The sequence below is a fragment of the Calonectris borealis genome, chromosome 8, assembly GCF_964195595.1.
Source record: "Calonectris borealis chromosome 8, bCalBor7.hap1.2, whole genome shotgun sequence".
NCBI classification, from domain to species: domain Eukaryota; kingdom Metazoa; phylum Chordata; class Aves; order Procellariiformes; family Procellariidae; genus Calonectris; species Calonectris borealis.
Window position 1 is genome coordinate 24,342,607 of NC_134319.1, and position 22,097 is coordinate 24,364,703.

At 37.3% G+C, this 22,097-nt stretch overlaps 1 protein-coding gene across 3 annotated transcripts in view; it reads right to left on the bottom strand.

Moving 5' to 3' along the window:
- Window positions 1-22,097, bottom strand: part of VAV3 (vav guanine nucleotide exchange factor 3) — a 179,273-nt gene that overhangs the window by 42,091 nt on the left and 115,085 nt on the right. For all 3 annotated transcript variants that reach the window (XM_075156466.1, XM_075156465.1, XM_075156464.1), the window contains 2 exons: window positions 17,317-17,339; window positions 14,110-14,155 (listed from right to left, as the gene is read on the bottom strand). In XM_075156466.1, coding sequence (XP_075012567.1) covers window positions 14,110-14,155; window positions 17,317-17,339 — 69 coding nt within the window. The remainder of the gene's footprint in view (window positions 1-14,109; window positions 14,156-17,316; window positions 17,340-22,097) is intronic.

Consider the following 22,097-nt stretch of genomic DNA (forward strand, 5'->3'; position numbering starts at 1 on the left):
ACAAAATGTTACAACAGAGCAAAAGCAATCTGAAAATTAGTTAAGTACACTACTACACAATCTACAAATGCCAACCCATTCCTGTTTGCACAGCAAAAATTTTCAGAAGCTGTCCTAGGCATCATTCAAACACTCAGCCTTCTCTTAAAATACATACATTTGTTTTTGTACACCCATATATAAGTGCAGCAATAAAGGATCCCATTTTTAGAAAGTACCAAGTACTAGAAAGATCAAGTACCACTAGCTCCAGCTGCACTTGTCAAATTTTTTTAAAATTTTTTTTTTTTAATCTTGACACAGACACTTTAGCAGATCAATTTAGAAAACCTGACATGGCACTCTAAAATGTGTATTTGTTCAAACATTGATGTCTGCAGTTTGTCCTCCCTCAAAAAAGAGGGCTCCCTCCAGGACTGCACTGAAAGAAGGTGGAAGAGACCTAGGAAGGTCACTGACTTCATAATAGTCAAAGCCACATGCATTTTGTGATAAATTAGAGTGTAACCTATTTTTCTTTTGCTGACAGACCTTGGTTTCCCTTTAATAGCATGTCCTCTTCCAAACAAGTGCTAAGTACAAGCTCTCGTGTTTTGTACAATTTTAACTTCAAATGCTTATTCAGGCAACTAGTCCTTTACTTGCAGTGACTGAAAATAGGCAGCTATTTTTGTGAGAGTAAGGGATTTTGGAATTGTCTAGATGGAGAAGAATCTCAGCTCTTTGAACAAACGTTAGAAATGGCTGAGTGCTAAATATTTATTACGTGAATAAACAATAAAGAACAATCAGGTTTCAAAAACACAGTTTTCATTTGTTTTGACAAAGTAATGAAATCTTATCATTTCAATGTAGTCTAGTAGGTGAATTGGGGATATAAATTTTAAAAATAATGTTGCCTCAAAACTAAGAAGCTTCACTATCTTCTTTAAAATTGAGCAAACTAGAGTTATGGCATATGAATTAAAAAGTGTGGTACATGAGGTGCTGCTTTTTATAAAAGCACAAGGTATGAAAATTAACCAGTGTTAATTATCACATCTTTTAATGTGGTGCTGTAGACAGGCATGGCACTCTAAAATGTGTATTTGTTCAAACAAGTACCTGCCCTGAGGAGCTAACAACTTACATTGGGCAGATACTATAGATGAGCTATAAAGGTGTGTCCAGACAGTAGTAGATTACGTGCAGCAAAATGTTCTGAAAAACAGGGACAAATCTTGGAAGATAAAAACCCATTATTCCATGGAAGTAATTACTTTGAGCTATATTTTTAACACTACCTTCTGCCTGCCCAGGGATAATTCCGCAGCAAGCAGTAAGAAGAAAAAGGCTTGAGAACAAGAGCCCCACTTTAATACTGTGAAATGTCATGAATCTTGTACAGGTTCTAGGCATTTTTCTGTTCTTGAGCATTCACAGACTGAATAAGTATGAACAAACATAAACTTTGTCCTTTCTAAAAAATAAATATACCGCAGTAAGAATATGATAGTCAAATCTCACCTGCAGTGTGCCTGAAAGCATGGCACGACAGGAGGCAGCCCTACCTTTCAACAAGTCTATTCAGCACAAATGGAATTAGTCATCCTTCTGACTACACTGTACACTTCAATGTACACATACTGTACACTAATATAATAATCACAGACAGCCAGATGGTAACTGTGCACAATATAACCCATGAAAACGCACACCTACGCCACCTAGAATCTTTCACAGGTCTCAAAGAAAATTTAAAAACATGCATTGCTGAAAACGTGCTGAGTTTTTATTCATCAAGCATTGCAAAAATGAAAATTAAATTATATTTCATGCAATTTCTTTTATGCTCAGTATTGACTAATAGCATCTGCCTCGTAAGATAAAACGCCTTACTCTCCATTTCTGCTACTTAAAAGAAATAAATTCTCTGGCAAGAGAGGAGTTTTAAATTATTACATAACCTGAAGGGGAAGTGGCTGATGCCTGGCAAAGCAGGCAGGTTCCAGCAAATGACAGAATAATCTTGCCTGCATGCACCCTCTTCATAATGCTACATAATCCTTCAGCTTTTTAAGTTAAACGCTCTTGTGATCTTCCTCTTTGAGCAATTTTTCTTTTCTGTGGCCTCTACCCTGATTATGGCAGATACCTCTTTTACTTCTTAAATGACAATTCTTAACCTACATGCAAAAAAATTTCAGGCCGATATAGATCTTCTTTGCATGGAACCATCTGTAAATGAATGTAGTTGAATGTAGAAGAATTATGGCATTATATTAAGCAATGAAAAGACACTGTTTGCTTTGGCTAAAACAAACCTGCTTTCAAAAAGCATGCCTACTGATGTCTGGTTTGTATAGGTTCCAGCAAATAACTTTTCTTTGGGAAAAGAGAACAAAACTTGCTTCCATTACAAAATATTTGTGTTATAAAAGTAAAAAAGGATTAATACGTATTTCCCTGTTACCGCAATGTAGTTAAAATTGTTTATCCCTAAATAATATATACTTGTGATTTTGTTTTTATACTTTGCACATTTGAAGCATTGGCAATCTATGAAAATAACTTCTAGGAAATCCAAAAGGCATAGTATTTTGTGATACCTCCAGCTTTTCCATGAATTTGTAGTATCCCTAGCCTCATTCAGCTGACATACCTACACACAGGCATTCAGACCACGTTTTAAGTATCCACTGAGTATAAAAATGTATATATCTTACATATTATCTGGTCTCACTGTCTTCATTTAGAAGTTACCCTTTCTATTCTAGCAGGATTGGCATATCAAAAATTATGTACTACTCTGATGCACTAAAGTTTCTGCAAACTTCCCCCCTTTTTATCAAAGAAAAATATTTTCAATTTTTAGTACAAATTTTAAAAATTGTTTAAAGAATTAAATAGCTTAATTTTCTATGTTTACATATAAGTCCTTAACTTGAAGACAGATCACATGATGAATAAATAATAAGCAGTAAAAGGGTGTTGTTTAAAGATAAAAATGAAAACATACAATAAAATCATCCATGATCACTTGATCTTTGTTGCAAAATCAAGAGGTTATTGGTAAATTATCATAGGCAATAAAGATGGAAATCAAGTCCAGTCCCCTGTCAAGATGTCGGTCCTGCCATAATAATCAGGCTCCATCTTAAAATCTTTTTGTTTCTTTCACTCCCCCCAAGAAAACCATATATTCATCTTCCCAATAGTAAAGGTTCTCCTATTTTCTGTTTCCAGTCTGAATGTGGATTATATACTCCAGTAAACACTGGGTAATTTGTTAGGACATAAACCATACCTGAAAGCAATAAAGGATATGGGTTGATGTTCCGTCTAACCCAGGATGAGCGTATTCTGTCGCTCCCCTACTAACTGTGCAGCCTCAGGACTGAGCTGGTTCAGCAACCCAATCAGATGGAAAATCACTTATTTCCCTGTCACTGCCATCACCACCACCTCCCATGACCATTATCTCATGGAAGCAACTTAGCCCTGTGACTAGATGATCATTAGATTCAAAAGAAAGGGCAGTGAGGGAACACCTGGGTGGGAAAAAGCACCACACCTTGTGGCAGCAGCCCGTAGTTACATCAAAGAATCACCAGAGGTCAAACTGACATAAGCAGAAAACCCGGAGTTGGTTCTTTCTCCCAAAAACACTGCCCTGACAAAGAATACCCCTTATGCACTTAAATCCCAGCGTCAGCTTTTTGAGCTTAGTTGATTATTTGATGTTTCTCAGATGCCTGAGCCACGTACAGAGCGATGTACAATTACAGGATTTAAATCAATACCACCAGCAACAGACAAACAACAAAACCAGCACACAATGCACAAGAGCAGTCAGAGATTTAAGTCTCCAATCATTAAGTCTCATACTCTTTTCATTTTGGGCCTTTCTCCTTATTTATCCTCTCTTCTCCCCATGATCAAGCAAAAAAAGTGGGAGGGAGAAAACTATAGGGCAACAAAAAAACCCACACATTTAAATTGTAGAAGAGGTAGTGGCATTAAGTGAATTCCACTGTACTAACATAATCACTGCTAGTTGCAAGACGACTGCTACTGCCAGGGGTGAGATGTTATTCTGGAAGGAAAGTTGTGCTCTGTACATGCAGCTTTTGTTGTTGTATCGTATTTCATGCGATTTGTTGCTGTCAAACCCGATTAAGGAAAAAAAAAATCCAAGAACAGTAAACATGCTGCTTTATCATCTGAACTAAAAGACATAGTGCCTCATGCTCTCTCCTCATGTCCCACACGTCCTGTTCCAAATGGGCTGGTTAAAGAATAACTTCTAAGGTTAGTGGAACTGATGCACACTTTCAAGGTATCAGATAACGAAGTTACTATTAAATTCCCTGTTACACACTAAAGCTTAAGAAATGCGAGTTATGAAAAGTGCAAGACTGAACACGTCTTCTATTTATTTGCAGGTCAGCAAGAGCAGCAATGAGGGCTGAACTCAAGTGCTTTCTCTGAATCCCTTATAAAGGTACCTTACCTTTTTACCTGGATAAACCACATCAAAAGGTTAAAACAACTGGGTTGAATGAATTGATTCTACTGAAAATCAATCACATCAATTTTTATACTGTCATTACTTGGAAAGACTAAGTACTAAATAAATTCAAATATGAAATTGCCGAGTTGTTTAACCGTGATCTTTTTTAAAACAGTCTCAGTACCATAGAAATGGGAGGTTAAGTGTGAAAGCAATATTTTAAAGCAACTCAGTTGTAATCAGTAGATGTCCCAACACAGATATCTGATGTTTGTACGAGGCAGATGGTTAAAGCCTACTATAAAAACAGAATTTGCAAATATATGGATAAATATAATGTAAAAACTAAAAATACTTTTTAAAGGAAAATTGGGGACATTGTTTAGAGTTCTTTGAAGTAGACAATGAACATGAGGATCAAGAGTATATATTAATGCGGATTAGGAAAATAATTTTAACAGGACTCACTATGAGGCTCTCTTACAGTTTTCATGATATGAGAGGCAAAGTTCCACCCAGATAAATAAGCAGCAAAACGAAAGGAAGTAAAAGGTTGAAAGAACAATATTTTTTTCAAATAGAAGGTGGTTTCCAAAAGGGTCACCCAAAGGAATCTGTGCTTGGACTTGCGTTGTTCAAAAAATTAATAAGCAGTATTGAAATGAGAGTAAAAGTGGATTAAGTCTTGTAGAAGGTGCAAAATTATTTCTTTAAAAATAACACTACTTGCAAAGAATTGAAGGAAGATTTCACAAACCGAAGTGCCTGTACAATAGGATTACAAATCACAGAATAATTTTGGCTGGAGGAACCTTTGGAGGTAATTTGGTCATAACTTCATCCAAGATCTAACTTAACAAATACAAAGTAACGTATGGGTTGAATATTCATACACGATGATGGACTCTAAAACAGTTACCATCATATAGACAACAGATCTCGGAGCAATTGCTAAGTATTCTTTAAAATCAGTTCTTTAAGATCATAATCTAATTCTGCTGCGTACCAATGCTAAGAAATGTCTCGGAGCAGACCACAGAACCAGAAAGACCAACCACTCTTGGACCTAGAAATATGCAGACAAGCAAATAGGATGGTCAGACGTAAGCAGATAATGGCTCTTCAGCCTAGAAGAGAGATGACTGGAGGGAATAAGACAGAGACAACTCGTGAGTGGCACAGAGACAGTGACCAGAGAAAAAGTATTCATTATTTCTTCGTTTATTATTCACTTTCTTGATTCAAAAAATAGGAGGCATCAAAGTAATAGGCAGCAGGTTTAAAACAAACAAAAAGTAGTACTTTATTCACACAACTAATTATGAAAGTAAAGGATGTTAAAGGATGTTGTGAATGCCAAGATTTTAGATTGGTTCAAAAAGTGGTAATGAAAATATGTGGAAGAAAAATTAAGAGCTAAGAAACAAAAACACAAGGTACTGGGGGAAGTACCACATCTTCTTACCCCATATTCTATCCTTACGCATCCATTCAATTGGGCTACTGCTGAAGAAGGGATTCTGGGCTAGCTTGGCCTGCAGCCTAACTCAGCCTCATTTTTCTCTTCTCTGGGAAGCTCAAAGAGGTGAGCACATTAAAAACGCTCCTGAAAAGCGGCATCAGTTTCTCAGGCTCTTGCCTCTGGCCCCTTCTACCAAGCTGTAAAACCTTCCTCAGGCAGAAGGCAGAGGCAGTTCTGGGCGCTTCTCTTCTGTGAATTTTCAGCAGTCTTTTCTCTCCCATGGGATGGCTGCTTTCAGTTTTACAATGTTTCCCAAATTCTTTGTGTGAGAATTACTTTGAAGTAATGATCAAATACTGATTTAGTTAAATGAGTAAGCCACAAAAAAAGAAACCATATGCTTTAGAGTACTGTTAAAATTCAGTAACTTTTGACTATTTTTAATCATTCATTGCCTTACTATCTTTGTTTTGCCTTCTGAGAATGACAGTATCCTGAAGATTAAAATCAGATATGAAAATATATGGGTAAATGCAATACTCCTCTTGAAGATGAATAAGAGATTTACAAGTCCCAATAAACTTTAGCAAAATACTATGCAATTCCCTTCTACTTGTCATGGTAACTAAAGGCAACTTTGGGCCGTGTGATTTCTGCACATGCCTTTGTCTATTTTTTTCTTTTTTCTTTTTTTTTTAAATAGTGCTGTACTATTTTTTTGTGTGTAGAATGCAAAACAGTATATTTTGTTTTATTGATCACACTTGTATGCCCATTTTGTCCACTTGTACCTTAATCTTTTCCTTTTTTCTGCCTGCCAACTCCCTTGTAGTTATCTGCAAACAGCAACGTTTTGCTTAGAACAGTCCATGTTGAGAGTGGTTTTATGCAGAAAAAGAGAAAGATAACTGTAGGACTTTTAACCCACCTCACCTTAAAAATTATCCTAATACATGCTGGGCATGTATTAAACACCATTGTTTCTCTAAGAGAAAAATAAAACGTTAGTTGCTCAAGATATAGAGACAGTCCCAAAAATACATCCAGTAAGACAAGAGTGCCTAAATTACTCAACTACAAACTAATCTTGCAATCCAACCAGACAAGGATGAAAGAGTTTGACAAAATAAACATATTTCACCCTTTGGCATCTGGGTCTTCTGATGTTTAATTAAAAGAAAAGGCTAAAGGCTATGTTCTTCTCTGAATGTTAGCTCACTGCTGAGATGCCAAAGGGACAGGCACCTTTCAAAATACCTCTCCCCAACAGGAATGTAAAAATAATTTTAATTTAAAATATAACAACTCAAATAAAAATCATTAAACTGCATTTGAAATGCTTCATTGGAAGACAAAACTCTGCTTTGCCTTCCAGAAATGCGTTAGTGGAAAATTTCTTGGTGCAAAACATTAGACATGTTCTTTCTTGTATCACAACAAAGATGAATTCGTTATTTTGGGAAGCAACAATAGCTCAGCACACGGCATTAGCGCTGTAGTAAAAAAAGCAAAGATCCTCAATGTTATATGCCTTTTTAATAAATATGTGAGATAAGTTAATTTGATCTCACAAATTAGGTCACACAATTCAGTGTATCTCTAAATTCACTGCTGCCGAGGTCCACCTGGAGGAAGCTGTCCCATTAACTGCTCCTAAGAACGTGGTGACCACAAAGAAATTCACTGATTCTGGTCTCAAACCCCAACACTGTCCCAGCCACATGATATAAAACATGTCAAAACATGTCTATCAACACTAAGAGCTGGTCAGGTTACAGCTGCAATCCAAGTCCTTGAAGGACTCCAGAACATTCAGAATGATACAGCTCGTCAGCAAGCAGTATTGCCTCTATCTAGCTAAGGAGACTTACGTTTGCAGCAAGCACGCTCCTAATTGCCCTGTTAAACGAGTTCTTACCTGCGATTCACCTGGTTCACACAGATTCCTAGAGACATGCACTGTATCCTTCATATACACCCTGAACAAAGTGTTCAGATGCTGTGTAAGGAAGGAAAAAGCATCCAAAACCCAATAAACTCCCCAAAAAAATTAAGCATAAGTGTTATATATATATGTATAATCAAAGCTCGTTTTTGGTTCTGTAGCTTAATACATTACCGTGTAGAGAAGTCTTTAGCTATTTAGCAAATCTAATGCTCCACGAACATTACAAAATTATCTCTAGGGAAAACACGCAAAACTATATATACTTGTTATGACTGTTAATCATTAGACACACTTTACTTCCAAGAGAAGTAGACGTTTGAGTTCCTTCAAGTCTCTAAAATAGTAACTTCTCTTTTTTTTTTTTTAAGCATATAGGCTGCATTTTGAAACCGTGGGCTGCATTTTTATCTATACTAGGAAATTGCAAAAACTAAATCAAAAGGACATAAACGAGCAGGTCATTCTGGTTAGTCTGCGTGCAGCAAGTGTCCAAGTCTCCCGGTCAGTTACAGGATGCAATGGATGTTTTACTACTATGAACCTCATTAGGTTATCCCATATCAGTAAGCAGTGGGAAAAACCTCAAACTTGTCAAACAACAAACTCTTCACTAGAGAAAGTTTTGTGACACATTTCTCTTTCCTTCAGTATTCCTTCAGGCTTTCCCCAATTTAATTTACGGTCAGCTGCTCCTTCATGTACACATTCATGTTGACCAGCCATTAAAACCCATGGTTATGTTCCATGTAAACAGTATCTAAAGCTGAAAAGAATGTCTTATGTATAGTCTAGTACTTCAGTCCATGCTGTCACATCAACTCCCCCAGAAGCTTTTCCAGAGATATTTAACAGAGAAAGAAATAAGCCTGTGGGACTCTGAGCAAGGTCCTGAGGGAAGAAGCAGAAACAAATGGCCTGTAATGGTTTGCTCTACTCAGTCTGAAAGGAAAGTCAACTATTAAAAGGGGATTGCTATTCACACCTACATTTTATGACAGGAAAAATAATTAAGTAACACTACCAAATGTCTCAGAAAAACACCTATCGATGTATTTCTTGATTCTATACACAGAAACTCCTTTACTAAAGGAAAAAATGCTACCTTGGTCTAAGCCATCTTGATGAAGTCAGACATAATAGGGAGATACTATTAGTGACATCAGTCAGCTCCTCACTTCTCATGAGAAAACTAAATGCTGGGAGCTTGTTTAATACTGGCTTTTTACTTTTGGTAGACCTTTTTCTGTGGCTTAAAACTAAGATAAATTCTTGTTCTCAACAATGACATTGACAGCCAGTTAGTAATAGGCCACCAGAGATCCAACCAGAATCACAGGTAGCTGCCCCCATTGCTGAAATTTCTGAATGCCAGTTTTTCAGCACTGGGCTTCATGTTGCAGAAGGTTATCTTTTCTTATCCATGAAATTGGGTATTCTTCTACACTGGGCTGAACGAGAAAGACAACAGTCAATCAGGACTACCAAGGACTTGCCTGGATAGTTCATAAGACAAGAAAATGAGAGACATGCTTCAACTTCTCAGTTAGAGAGAGTAGTTTTACCTATAACAACTACATGCTTTGCAAAGAATTATCTGCAGGCTGGGATATTCCAGCATTTGAATTTGGGCCAGATTTTGCTTTTGGCTGGGCATATGGTTGGAGTGGCACTGAAATGGAAATCAGAGTTAGACTTGCATATCAAGAGCACACTGTGTGCTCTTGTGTATCTCACAGTCTAATATACCTCATTCTTAACTGAAAAGGAAATTTAAACTGCCAATATTACACTATCCCCTAATTTCTACTACGAAGACGAGATGCAATCATTACCCACAATATACAAACATCTCAATATTGTTTCACTGCTTAGTAATCAAACACATATAACAATGACACAACCGAGTTAAAAGATTCCACAATCCAATTTCAACAAAATATGAAGCACACAGTAGCTCATTTCCCACTATGTCTAATTAAATAAACGTATCTCCAATCTATACTTCTCCCTGCGCGGATTTTTTTTTTTTTAAATATATATACTTCAGGCCATAAACCCAATTATTCTTTTCAGATCCTTTTCTTTATAATCTGTGTAAAATCAATATTACAGGATTGCTTCACAAAGCAAGTATGGACCAGACACCAACCAGAGATACAAATACCTCTTTTTATAAAATTACTATTTGAACTTTGAACTCCCAGGCTGAAAAATAGCTTTGCCCAAGCTACTGCATTGCATACATTACTTGTTAATATTGTGCCCCCCCCAAAAAAAACCTCAGTTAATATTTTACTTTCTTTGAAGGGAGAAGACCTGTTGGTTCTGTCCCTCAGTTCAGAACCAAGGTTTTCTAAGCTTTCATCCATGCTTATAAAGAAATCAGCTATTTAAGAAGTCAGAACATGCTCAGTGACATTCTTTCACAGCTCAGATTGAGTTTAATCTGCAATGAATCTTGAATATAAGGCTTCTAGTGTTCTATTTTTACGAAGTTTATCCTTCTGATATGAAATATACTTTCACACTTTTGGAGATTAAAGTTCCAATGTTTATATTAGCAGAAGTGTTTAGGGTAAAACTAGTTTTAAAAAACACCAAGCTGTGAATCTATCACATTTAGACTCTTTATACTGTTAAAAATAAAAAAGATAGCAAACATACACTGTATTATTCCAATAGCTGAGAAAGAAAATAATTTTTACACTTATTAAAATACATACAAAATTATTTCTATTAAAAATATTGGTCAGATTGCATCATCCTTCTCAAGAAAACATACAAAGTCTTAATTTATGTTTACGAATATACAGATGAATGGTCCATTTGTTATTTAAGTCAATAGTGCAAATCACATGCTTAAAATTAAACACACGCATAAAAGTTTTCATGACATTCCTTACACAAGTTAAAAAACATTATACAATTATCACTCCATATGCCCATCCTAGGCAAAACCTGACACCAATCTAATCACTTCTCAAATACATTTAAGCAGAATCATGATGTTCTACAGTAAAATGCAAACTCTAGACCAAATTTTTCCTGGTTTTATAGGTGCAGATGCATTTACAGGTTCATTCTCTCAATGGCTTTTATTATCTGCTGACTAATCCAAGAAAAAGTTATCTAAAATCTGCCTCCCCTAAAACTTAGTAGATGGACCAATGCAGGAGGCTATCTGCAACTGGACCACAAGCTGAAGTCATAGTGCACAGAATAAAGAAAAGACAAAGTCATTATTTTCTTATAATTGCTTTCCAATTTGTTCTTTACTTGTACAGTTTCTGCACACATTTCTTTTTGTACAGTTTCTGCACATATTTCTTTTCTCATGATTGTTTCATTCCCCAGGAATTTCTCTGCCTCATCATCCATCTCCAGCAAATCTCGAGGAGGAAACTGTCACTGTCAAAACTTTTAACCAAACTTCAAAGAGAAACAAATTAAACAGCCATGAACAATTTATTGCTTTTAGGGTACTTCAGCTAGATAGGTTCCTCCACCAATGAGCTTTACCAGCAGAAGACAAGAAATATTTTAATCCAGTATCTTCACACTGTTTTGTTTAGACCATCCTTCTACTGGCAGTACTTCTCATCAAACTTAAATGATTTTTCATTCATGGCTAAGCTGTGTCAGTAAAAGTAGAATTTGGCTCTAACAAGCATAAAAAGAGAAGCACAACGCATCAACTTTACTATGCTATGCCTCCCACATTCATTATTCTTTACTAAAATAGCCAACGACAGACAACAGAAAGAGACAAGACAGAACATGATGTTGAAAAGTTTGTGCTAAAATACTTACAGCCCAAAATTATTGTATTTACTGCTGATATCAAACTCCATCAATATTTAGGCACTGCAGGGGCCTGTTATTGATTCACAGCAAATGCCTGCTTTCCTAAACTAGTACCCATGCTTCAGCACCATAATATGCAACACAGGTAGCGGCAGCATACTAAACCTCCTGAAGAGAAACCAGTCTGGGCAGTGAACTTTTTTTTTTTCTAAGATAGACAGCACATTCAGAGTTAAATGTTATCTCTGATTTTGAGTACCTCTCTCAGCAAAAAGAGCACCATGGTGCTAGGATTTCCAGAAATTTATATACCAGTGTTCTTGAAAAGCTCTTAGAATCAATGCAGTAAGGTATGCCTGAAATAACTGATCTCTTACAAGTGCTGCTCTCTGGATAGCATCTTCTGTCTCTCAAGGCAATGTGCAATCTGCTGAGCACTATTACTTAGAATATGTAAAAGAGATGCTAAGAGTTTACTAGAGACATTAATGTCTTTAAAAGTTATCTCCACCAAGTTCAGCTGGACTCAGAATGCATATGCTGACAAAATGCAAATAAAAAAGCTCACTTCATTTGAAAACTGACAAAGTACAGAGCATGTTAGTATGTAATATCTTTTTTATTATTATTTACTTATTTTAAAAAATTTGTAATCTCAGAAGTAATTCTGTAACAGTCTTCTGCAACAGTATCTCTAATAAAGGGACCTAAATATAATGTAGATGTTCTGCATTTCTACTGGCTTTCAAAAATATAAGGGGGACCAAGAAGTTTACTCAATAAGACTAACCCAACAACTCAAAGAACTGTTCTGTGTAGGTAAATGGACGGGGGGGGGGGGGGGGGGCGGGAGCAGAACCATATTTTAGGTATTGGTTTCATACAGCTTTTAAATACCTATTTAATTCAATGACTCCGGTGATTTGAACAGTACTTAGTCTTCGATAAAAACTAATTTTTAAGTATCCTTGTATATAAAGATCATGTAAATACTTCTATCAGACTTCAACAGCAAGTAAAACTACCAGTATACTCAAAAGGTTCTCAAAGCTAAATTACTTAACCTTTAGGAGTCTACATGAGACAGCTATGTTTAAAGATCTGGACCTACAAAGACTATTCTTGCAAGCACACATTACACGTCAGTGCAACATATACCACTGAATGGGAAGAACTCAGAGAGTCCCACTTGGAAGAAGTATTCTTAGCTCTTCTACATTATTTAATTGATATTTTTGATGTTCCCCCTCTGACCATATTAATTTTCAGAGTTACAGGGTGCTCATTTTTTCCTTTTTTCTTTAATGACTTCAGTCAACAACACACAGAACAGTTCAGGAGTACCATGAAGCAATTTTTTTTGCTCGAGGGAACAAAAGTGACAATACGTGTTCCAAAACATGTCAAAGTTACGTGAGCAAGAAAGGTGTGGTCTGCTTCAGCTAGTTACAACGTTTAGACTTTCAGAGCCAAGGCAGCTGCAATGCTAGTGGCACAACCAGCATTCCTACTTTTTCCAAAGTGCTTAGCTCTGCCAGGCTATAATGTGGTGTATAGAGTTGCCATCCTGTTTAATGTTTGACTCCAACTATTCTCAGGTGTCCACATCTAGAAATATTTAATAATCCACAGCTTAGTTTTATCCCAAATAATATTTGCATAACAAATCTCCAGTAATTAAACTATGCAAGAAACATAAAGGACAGAAATGTAATTACTGTAAAAGAACGACACTAAAAATATCACACAGTTACACTGAAAAACATTGAGTATTTTATACAGACATATAATGGGTCTCCAGTGGAAATGTTCACCCACTTGAGTACACAGTCTATAAGCAAGCATTTAATTTTCTTAAGGGCTGTTGCTGCCATGATTCCACAAAAGTATCTACTATAAACTAACAGGAAAAATAAAATCAGTCTGAAATTCTACATAAAACTGCAATTGGTTTATGCCTTTTAGAAGAGCAACTCATATTCAATACAGCTAAGCACTGAGCACCACTGAAGTTAGAAGAGTTGAGAATACCCACAACTTCACAGATCGGAACCTAAGCTTTATAAGCAACTGTCTGCTTTTCATCACTTAGTTATTTCTTTTAAAACTGCAGAGTACAGTAGGGTGGGTCATGTTAACTGAAAGCCCAGAGGCATTTTGTTGGTCAGGTAGAACTGCAGCAGTTAAAAAAACAAGGAAAAAAAAATAGAGTTCAATCAGCTGACCTTATCTTTGAAATCACAAACAAAGCAATCGCTTTAGACCTTCACGACTTTAGCAATAAAGAAAGTTCACAACATTGCGTGCATTACAATAGCATTCATAATGCAACCTCATAAAGTGACTTACAGCTATCTCGCTCTTTTTATTTAATGTTTAACTATTGAAAGTCATGACACAAACCTGGGTCCACGTGTCTAGAGTTTCTTCTAATTCCATTCGTTCGTTTCTGCGTAGCAAAAATACAAATCAAGGATATGAATAAACATGTTTTCATGTAGGCACATCGCACTCCTTTCATTCCCACAATCTACTAGGTAAAGCTCGTTTTCTTAAGTTATTTCCCCCAACCACCACCACAATTATATTTATCTTGTAGAAAGATCATTCTTTGAAAAATATTCTTAGTAATGTAGACAGTTTTTCCATATATCCCACTTTTTCTGACACTAGGCTCAAAAGATTCTTAGTCTGTAGATTTGTTCATACAGCAACATCTTTTGATACCAAGAACAAATTTATTTTTTAATCATTTATGAATAGGATAGTGGAAATATATACAGTTTGGCATTATCTGCCCCAGATAATGTCTACAAACACAGAAGTAACAAAGCTGCTTGCGTTGCTTTAGTAAGGCAGAAACTTTCACTATTCACTATTCCTACTTTGTACTTAAGGTAGCTAGAATTTCCTGTGCAATTCTTAGTTTCCTTATTTTCTGGGCAAGTACTTAAATATATTTAGTAACTCGCCTCCCTCTTTCTTTTAAATTTGGATGAACCAGAGCTGTGTGAAATCAGAAACTCTCTGACAAGACTGAGACTTTTTTAAATTTTTTTTTTATGTATTTTGTAGTCCAAGACATTTAATATGGATCCCTTTAAATTTCAATGTGAAATAATGCATATCTGTGAACTACTGATCTGCTTTTGCAAACTTGTTTTAACTGGTATCTTGCATGAAGGTTCATGCATTTATTTATTTTTTAATCAAACCAAGCAGAGAAAAGCATGTTGCATAACAAAGGGAACAATTAGGTTGCTCCAATTTACTTGCAGTTGATATAAGCTGATGCAGGACACACACCGAGGCAAGCCAGAAAGCAGTAACCTGAGGCATAACCAAATTACTAAGCCCTGTAGCAAGCTGGTTTAAAACAAAAATGCTTGGTTTAAAAACAGCTTTCAAACTCTTGAATCTTTGGACATACTCTCTCTGTATCCCACAAAGGATGCAAATTTTGTTTCATCTGCAGTGGAAAGAAGAAAAATTTAAAACTACTGCTACAATGAAGGTAATATCACTGAATAAGAACAGAAGGGTCAATTATATCCTAGGTTTTTTTTTTTTAAATGAAGGCTGTACTGCTGATAAGGATTGACGCAGAGTGGCGAGTAACTGCAGATTTGCACAAGAGAGGGAAAGGGGCAGGAGTGGGAAAAGCAAGAACGAAGGAAGACACAGAAATGTTTAACTGAAATGAAAAAAAAAAAAAACCAAACAATAATTCTGTGACAACATAAGTCATATACATCAGAGGACCGGATGGAAAACAATTTTAAGGAAATAATTCTTGGGCTGTATGAAAATACGCTCAATACTCTTAAATGTATTGCAGCGCCAGTAGATTTTATTACATTACTGGTATGAAATCTAAACCCCTGTTTTCCAAAATGATAGCTCCTCATCTATGCTTAAGTTTCCTTCTGCACAGAGAGAATTAAAGCAGGCACTTAAACAAGAGTTTTGGTAAAAATGAAAGCAATCCTGACATTTTGGACCAACTCAATAGTCAATAGCAAATCAATAGCTCCAGAAAGGAAGCCATTTTTTCCTCACAAAAAAGATTTACGAATCAAGCTAGGGAGTGAGAATCTGAGGAGCAGGAGGGATTAGATACAACCAGTATACATATTTTCTTCATCCAGCCACGGTACATTCACCACAGTTAGCTTTACTGAGTCTGACTACCTCGTCTGCAAGGCCCAGTAAGTGATCTGTTTATGGCTCCCCAGCACTGCCCGTCAGCTGCAGTCTGGGGAGACTGTCAGGCAGACAGACCGTGCTGTAGTTTCCCTGTTTTAGAATGCCCTTACTTAGCGGGTATTTCTAGGCAGAGACATGAAAAGCCAGGCAGCACGTGGCAGGAGGCACGGCTGAGGGAGCAGCAAGAAGAGCGGGCAGGCGGCAGCATCTCGGGCACCGGCACGGCCTGTGGTAGCGCGCCCTCTCCTCACCCGGAGCTGCTCCCGAGCCACCTCGCCCTTCCCCTGCCCGGCCCACAGGAAGCCGGTGCCCGCTGCTGCGGCCTGCGCCCGCCTGAGGCCCGCAGCCAAAGGGCTCGCCAGAGGGTGCCAGGGCTGCCCTCACCCGGCCCCCGCCGCCATCTGGGGTCACAGCAACCCCAAACAGCTCAAACATCAGAGAGCACGGACATGGTCAGCCCTGCACACGGCCGCCCCCTGCACCAGGCACGTCAGCAACATCCTTCTGATTCCATAGCCCCAAACACATACATGCTTATGGAGAGAAGCAACATACACGCTCCTACGTTGCTCATAACCAGCGTGTCATTTAAGCAGTTAAATTACCATAAACTTCGGATCTAAAATAGATGCTAGAAACTATTATACTCTACATTTAAAGCGCTGCCTCTCTCTTGTCAGAACCGGCAGACAAAACCCTGCTGCCATGCCCTCCTGTACTTTAGTGGAAAGGCACCAGGAGCTGGCAAAAAAATAACCCAGGGTAGCTTGCAGCCTTCCTGGGCTGATGGCAAGGTACACTACGTGCACAACAGTAGCTCCTCTGTACAGGGCCCATTTTACCATTCTCCCCAGATTATATAAACTCCATAACTACTGGATAGCTCTGCAACTAAAGTCTTTTGACTTGAAGAGGCAAACACTGCCCTGCCGATCCTTCATCGCCCAGCAGTCTGGCATGGCAGAGATTGGTACACTAGCATGTTACTCCAGCACGACTCGTTAGCATTTAAAGAAGGGAAAAAAAAAAAAAAAAAAAAGAGAGATTACTTTTAACTCTACTGCTAGATTTGGTCTAGGAACAGTAAGGATCTAGACATCAGTTGTGAAGCAATAAAGGTTTTTTATCTGTAACTTTAAAAACACATCTCCACCCCTTCCAGTGCTCTCAGCATTAAGCCACATCAACTGAAAATTGACTCACACTTTGAACAGAATACCTTTATATTTAATTATGAATACCTTGTTTCTTAGACAACTTCTATTTTCCACCACTCTCAAGAAATCTGTTGTTAAACACAGAAAAAAAACATACCTGCTCCAACAGCACATGCACAAAGTAAATAAGGAGCTCTTATGTCACCAACAAAACAAACATCACATGCAAAGGAAAACAAATCCTTACCTCATGTTTCAGGTTCCCGTGTTCTGAAACGTAAGTAAAAACTGGCATTATTGGCGATTGTAAATTGTATGCTTTTTATATAGCAATCTCAGTCTGTGCTGCGTTGCATTACAGAAAACACCGCTGCCTTCTTTCGCTACCTGAAACCTGCAGCCGCCCCGGCAGCCCGGGGCTGCGCCAGGTCCTGTTGTGCAAACCCCGCCGCGCTCTCCTCCCCGCCCACCGGTCCTGCGGGCAGCGCCGGGCCGGCGAGGACAGGCTCCCTCCTGCCAGTTACACCGGCTTCCCGACAGCGGCATGGCGGTCTGGTACACCAAACTTTACAAACTTTTAGAACATTTCAAAAATACTTTATAAATACTGACTTGTTGGGAATTCAAAAGCTACAGTTCTTCATTGCAAGTCGAGTGTACACCTTTTTTTGTCCCTGTCTTTTCATAGCATGCCAACGTATATCAAGATAAGATGTATACCTTCAGCGTCAAAATTTTCTGTGTTTTATGTCTTTAAGTTCAATTCAGCATTGCATTAGTATACCACAGACTCTGAAGCCACTGATGTTTTATTTGCCTCTTTTGCTATGAATTTTCTTGTATTATTGAAACATGAGAAAAAAAAGTCCTGTGGGTGATCAGAAGGACTGCATCAAGACAATAATGCTTTTGCACACACACACAACCACACATCTCAAAAGACACAAAAAGGGGTATTTTTTTTACATTTTCTTTGAATGTCTAATCTGATAACAAGTATTTGGGTGTACTCTAGATTTTGGTTCGGTGCCTTACCGAAGCACACGCAGCTGCATTTACCTGTGTGCGCTCTCTAGGACTGCACACGCTGTTGAGGCAAAGCACGAACTGCAGATCATCACATTTGAAAACTTTTACTGTAATATCTTGTAAACAGTAAGCTATATTCACAGTAAATCAACTAAAAAGCTTTAACTGCAAGTAGATTTTGTTCCGCTAAAAAAAATTACATTAAATAGTAAACTGTGGGAAAAAAAATCTTTGGCTTTCTAGCATTTTATGCAAAGATGATAAGGCATGCCGAGACCAAGCACGCCAGCTGGGACTCTGGGCCGGGCCGGGGAGGCACAGCCTGTTTACCACGGGCAGAGCTCTCTTCTCACGTACGCTTTCAGTCACTGTTTTCTCTCTCGTACAGTGCACCAAAGACACATCATCTTGTCATCCACAGAAAACACTTTTATGATTATAACCTTTCCAAAAGTATTAATTTGCATTTGTATAGTGAGCAAAGAGAAGAAAAATAAGCCCGCCCCAAAGGAGGAGATGCAGGTAGACTATTGAGGTTTTCTAAGGAGCCTGAGGGAATTAGTTGCCTAGGTCTGCTGAAATTCAATATAATTTTGGTATTTACTTTTGCAATTTGATATGCCTTTCAGAATTTTTGCCAAAATCTCAATAAAATCACCTTTTTTAAATGTTTCATCTCAGCATTATAAATTATTTCAAACGAAGGGAAGTCATTTAGGTAAGTACTTGCGGGAGGGTCAAAACTTCAAATCCAGGGTTTTTTTGGAGTGATTTTTGTTGGTTTGTTTGTTTTTTAAATGCCTTATATTTAGTTCTGCAGATCTCTTATCAAAAAAAAGAAATGAAAATGTTATTCTATCCTCCAATGGGAATGAATGAATCTGATTTTTAATGGTTGCTGTTGAATATTATTTTTATCTCTAGGAAATATCCCAAACCCAACTAGATGAATGAGTCCCATGTGGTGATTGCAGCATCCCAACACTTTTCATAATAAATAATAAAGAAACTCATCGATAAAGTTTAAATAAGTGGATTCAAGAAATCACTACACAGGAAGATAATAAATACTTATTATACTTATAATAAGTACTTATTAATAATAATTACCAATAAGTAATAATAAGTATTTATATAATACTTATAATACTTATACTCCTGATAATTCGCATAAAATAAATTTCATTGGGGGGGGGATTGGATTACAAAGAAAGCCCAAAACTTTGCCAACACTGACGGACTGAAATGCCATTTGTGACTTCACTATTAACACTTCAGGAATAGAAAAATATCCAGTATCTGTATTTCCACATAAAAGCCTATTCAAAAAATAAGACTTATGCCTGTCTTGTTATTTCATTACAGTTTAAATATTCCTGTACTTCAGAATATTCTGTATTGAATTATGTGAATTGCTTCCTTTCTTCCCAAGACATCTTTTTTCCGAATGTTTACACAAGTACAAGAGCAAAAAAACCTCATTTCTATTTATTTCTATTTTTAGAAAAAAATGAATGTCTGAGGATACCCACCAGCAGATACTTTACACATGACAATTTTAATTCAAGTTCCTGCTCATCACCAATGTGCCAATGAAATTATCAAGTGAGTGAGTTCTCAGTTCTGACAGCAAGCTACTTTTACTGCCATAGTTCAGCACAATTTTTAGGTTTTTTGTTTATTCGCTGAGGCCATGATACCATTGGGTCACATTTTGATAATTATATTTTACTACAAAAGCAACAGGAGCAGCAGCTGGCCTTCATAAGTGAGGGAGCACAGATCGGAAAACGGGAATAAGCTGCTCCTCAGGGTTGCAACAGAGCAGCTGGATTTACATGCTAACTAAATGGAGAGTAAATAAAAAGGATATATAGTAAACTACTCACCTTCCTATTTTAAAATAAAATTCAAAATATTTAAAATGCAGGAACTATAAAGTAAGCCACTTTGAAGGAGCTGTGGGACTACCTGCTCCTTTCCGGTCATTTAGCCAGTCATTGCATAATCAGAAGAAAAGCAAATCGTGACCTAAAAGTACCATAGCATAGGACTGCAGAAAATATCAAGCCCTCTAAGTGACTCTTGTTCAGGTTGAGCAAGGATGGTTAGTTGAACAATACAGCTCAACCTTCGTTGCAGTTAAATAAAAAGCGGCATAACTCCAATGAACATTCTCGGATTTGAGCATTTATTTGTCAATGATGTTGACATGGTAGGTTTGAAGGAGAGCCAGCAATTTTGCAACTATTGATAAAGCCAGCAAAAAGGTAAACAGTGAAAGCTGCTGGTTTCTTTTTAGATGTCAAAACACATGCTTTTTATGAATAATCTATAATGTGCTGTAGCAAGCAGTTATTACCTAAACAGCATGGACTATGTTATTGGGCATACACATTACCACATGAAAGCAACTCTAAACTTAACCCTTAACCCATTCATATGGTAACATTTTCTTTCAAGTTCATCACACACTTGAAGAAACGTCTTTTCCAACTAAGGAAATGTAGTACTTTTTCAAAAGGAATTATCTGAAGGAGAAAGCAATCATGCATAAGTTAACTAAAAATTACTATAAAAATGCCCAGTTAATGTTTTTCTAATCCATTTATGCCCTGATGAGAGATGCTTCCAACATTCCCTGGGAACAGCGATATAAAGAAGAAAATTTTGTGGGTTTGGCACCGTATTTAAAATATTCAAAACATTTTCAGATTCCAGAACCGTTATTGGAGGTTCATCTAATTGAAATATTCAATAGTCTGTGGAACCAGCAAACATTTGCCTGAGAATACTTAATTCAATATAATTGAATGGACTTGGAAAAATTCCAGTCTGGCAATAGAAATGGATTATTAGTTCTGCTGTTTTAGACTAGGAAACAGACTGGAGTTCCGCAGTATGTTCTGGGCAGAGTGATACTGCAGAAATTGCAAGGGCCACAGAACAACCTGTACAATGGAAGTGGGAATAATGAGGGAGACAGTTTCTCCCTTTGTCTATTAAAGGTGTGTCTTACTCATGCTCGCTTAAAGTCCCACTCTTAACCATTCCCAAATATAAACCCTTCCAACTAGTGGGTGAGCATCACCCACATCATAAGTAAAATTGTCCCGTGCCTTGAAATAAGACATAGGAGTGCAGTTGAGAAGCCAGAAGAGGTAGGAAGGGAAGAGGAGACCTCCTCAGCCACCGGAGAAAAGGACACCACATACGTTCTTATAAATGGCCCTGTCAGAGAAATATGTCCATCCATTTTGTAACCTCTGTGCTTAAGGATTTCCTAAGACTTGAAGGAGTTCATCAGATCATTAGCAAAAAAGAGGGGGTGTGGAGGATTTCAAGTCACGGACAAATTAAGTGATAGGGCATAAAAGTAAAATATATGAAAATACAGAGGACTACTTGAGCATGGACAGGGCAGCATTTCAGGGGGAAAAAAGTTAATTCAACAGTGACAGAAATGAGCACAGAAGACTTCAACCAGCACTGCCTATTTACAACAACAAGGGCAGGAACAGTAACAAAAAAAACCAAGGGCTAAATGCAGACATTTTGTTCTATTTATTAATTTAACTGATTAACTCTGCATCTTTTATTACTGCAACTTCTACAGTCTGAACTAGCCTTCTTTGAAGCAAAACATCTGAAGAGCTGGCATATGTTTGTGTATAAGGCATAGCATAATAACACAGCAATTTATCTTCAGATTTTGTCAATGTTTCTCTCGTAAGTGTATCATCTAAATCTGACACTTATTAAATTTGTCATTCTAAAGGTTTCATCTGTCTTTGGATGTCTGTCTTTTGAATTTTCACAAACTGTGACTTGGAATGAAATACAAAAAGATGTAATCCACTCAGGGAGGTTCTTAGCATCATTTCAGGAAGGCTAGCAAAAACATCTGCTCAGTGGTCTAAAAACAAAACAAAATCTTAAACCGTACAGAAACAGAAAATGCTGAGGAAAATTCAAATGCCTTTAAGAAACCTAGTCGTA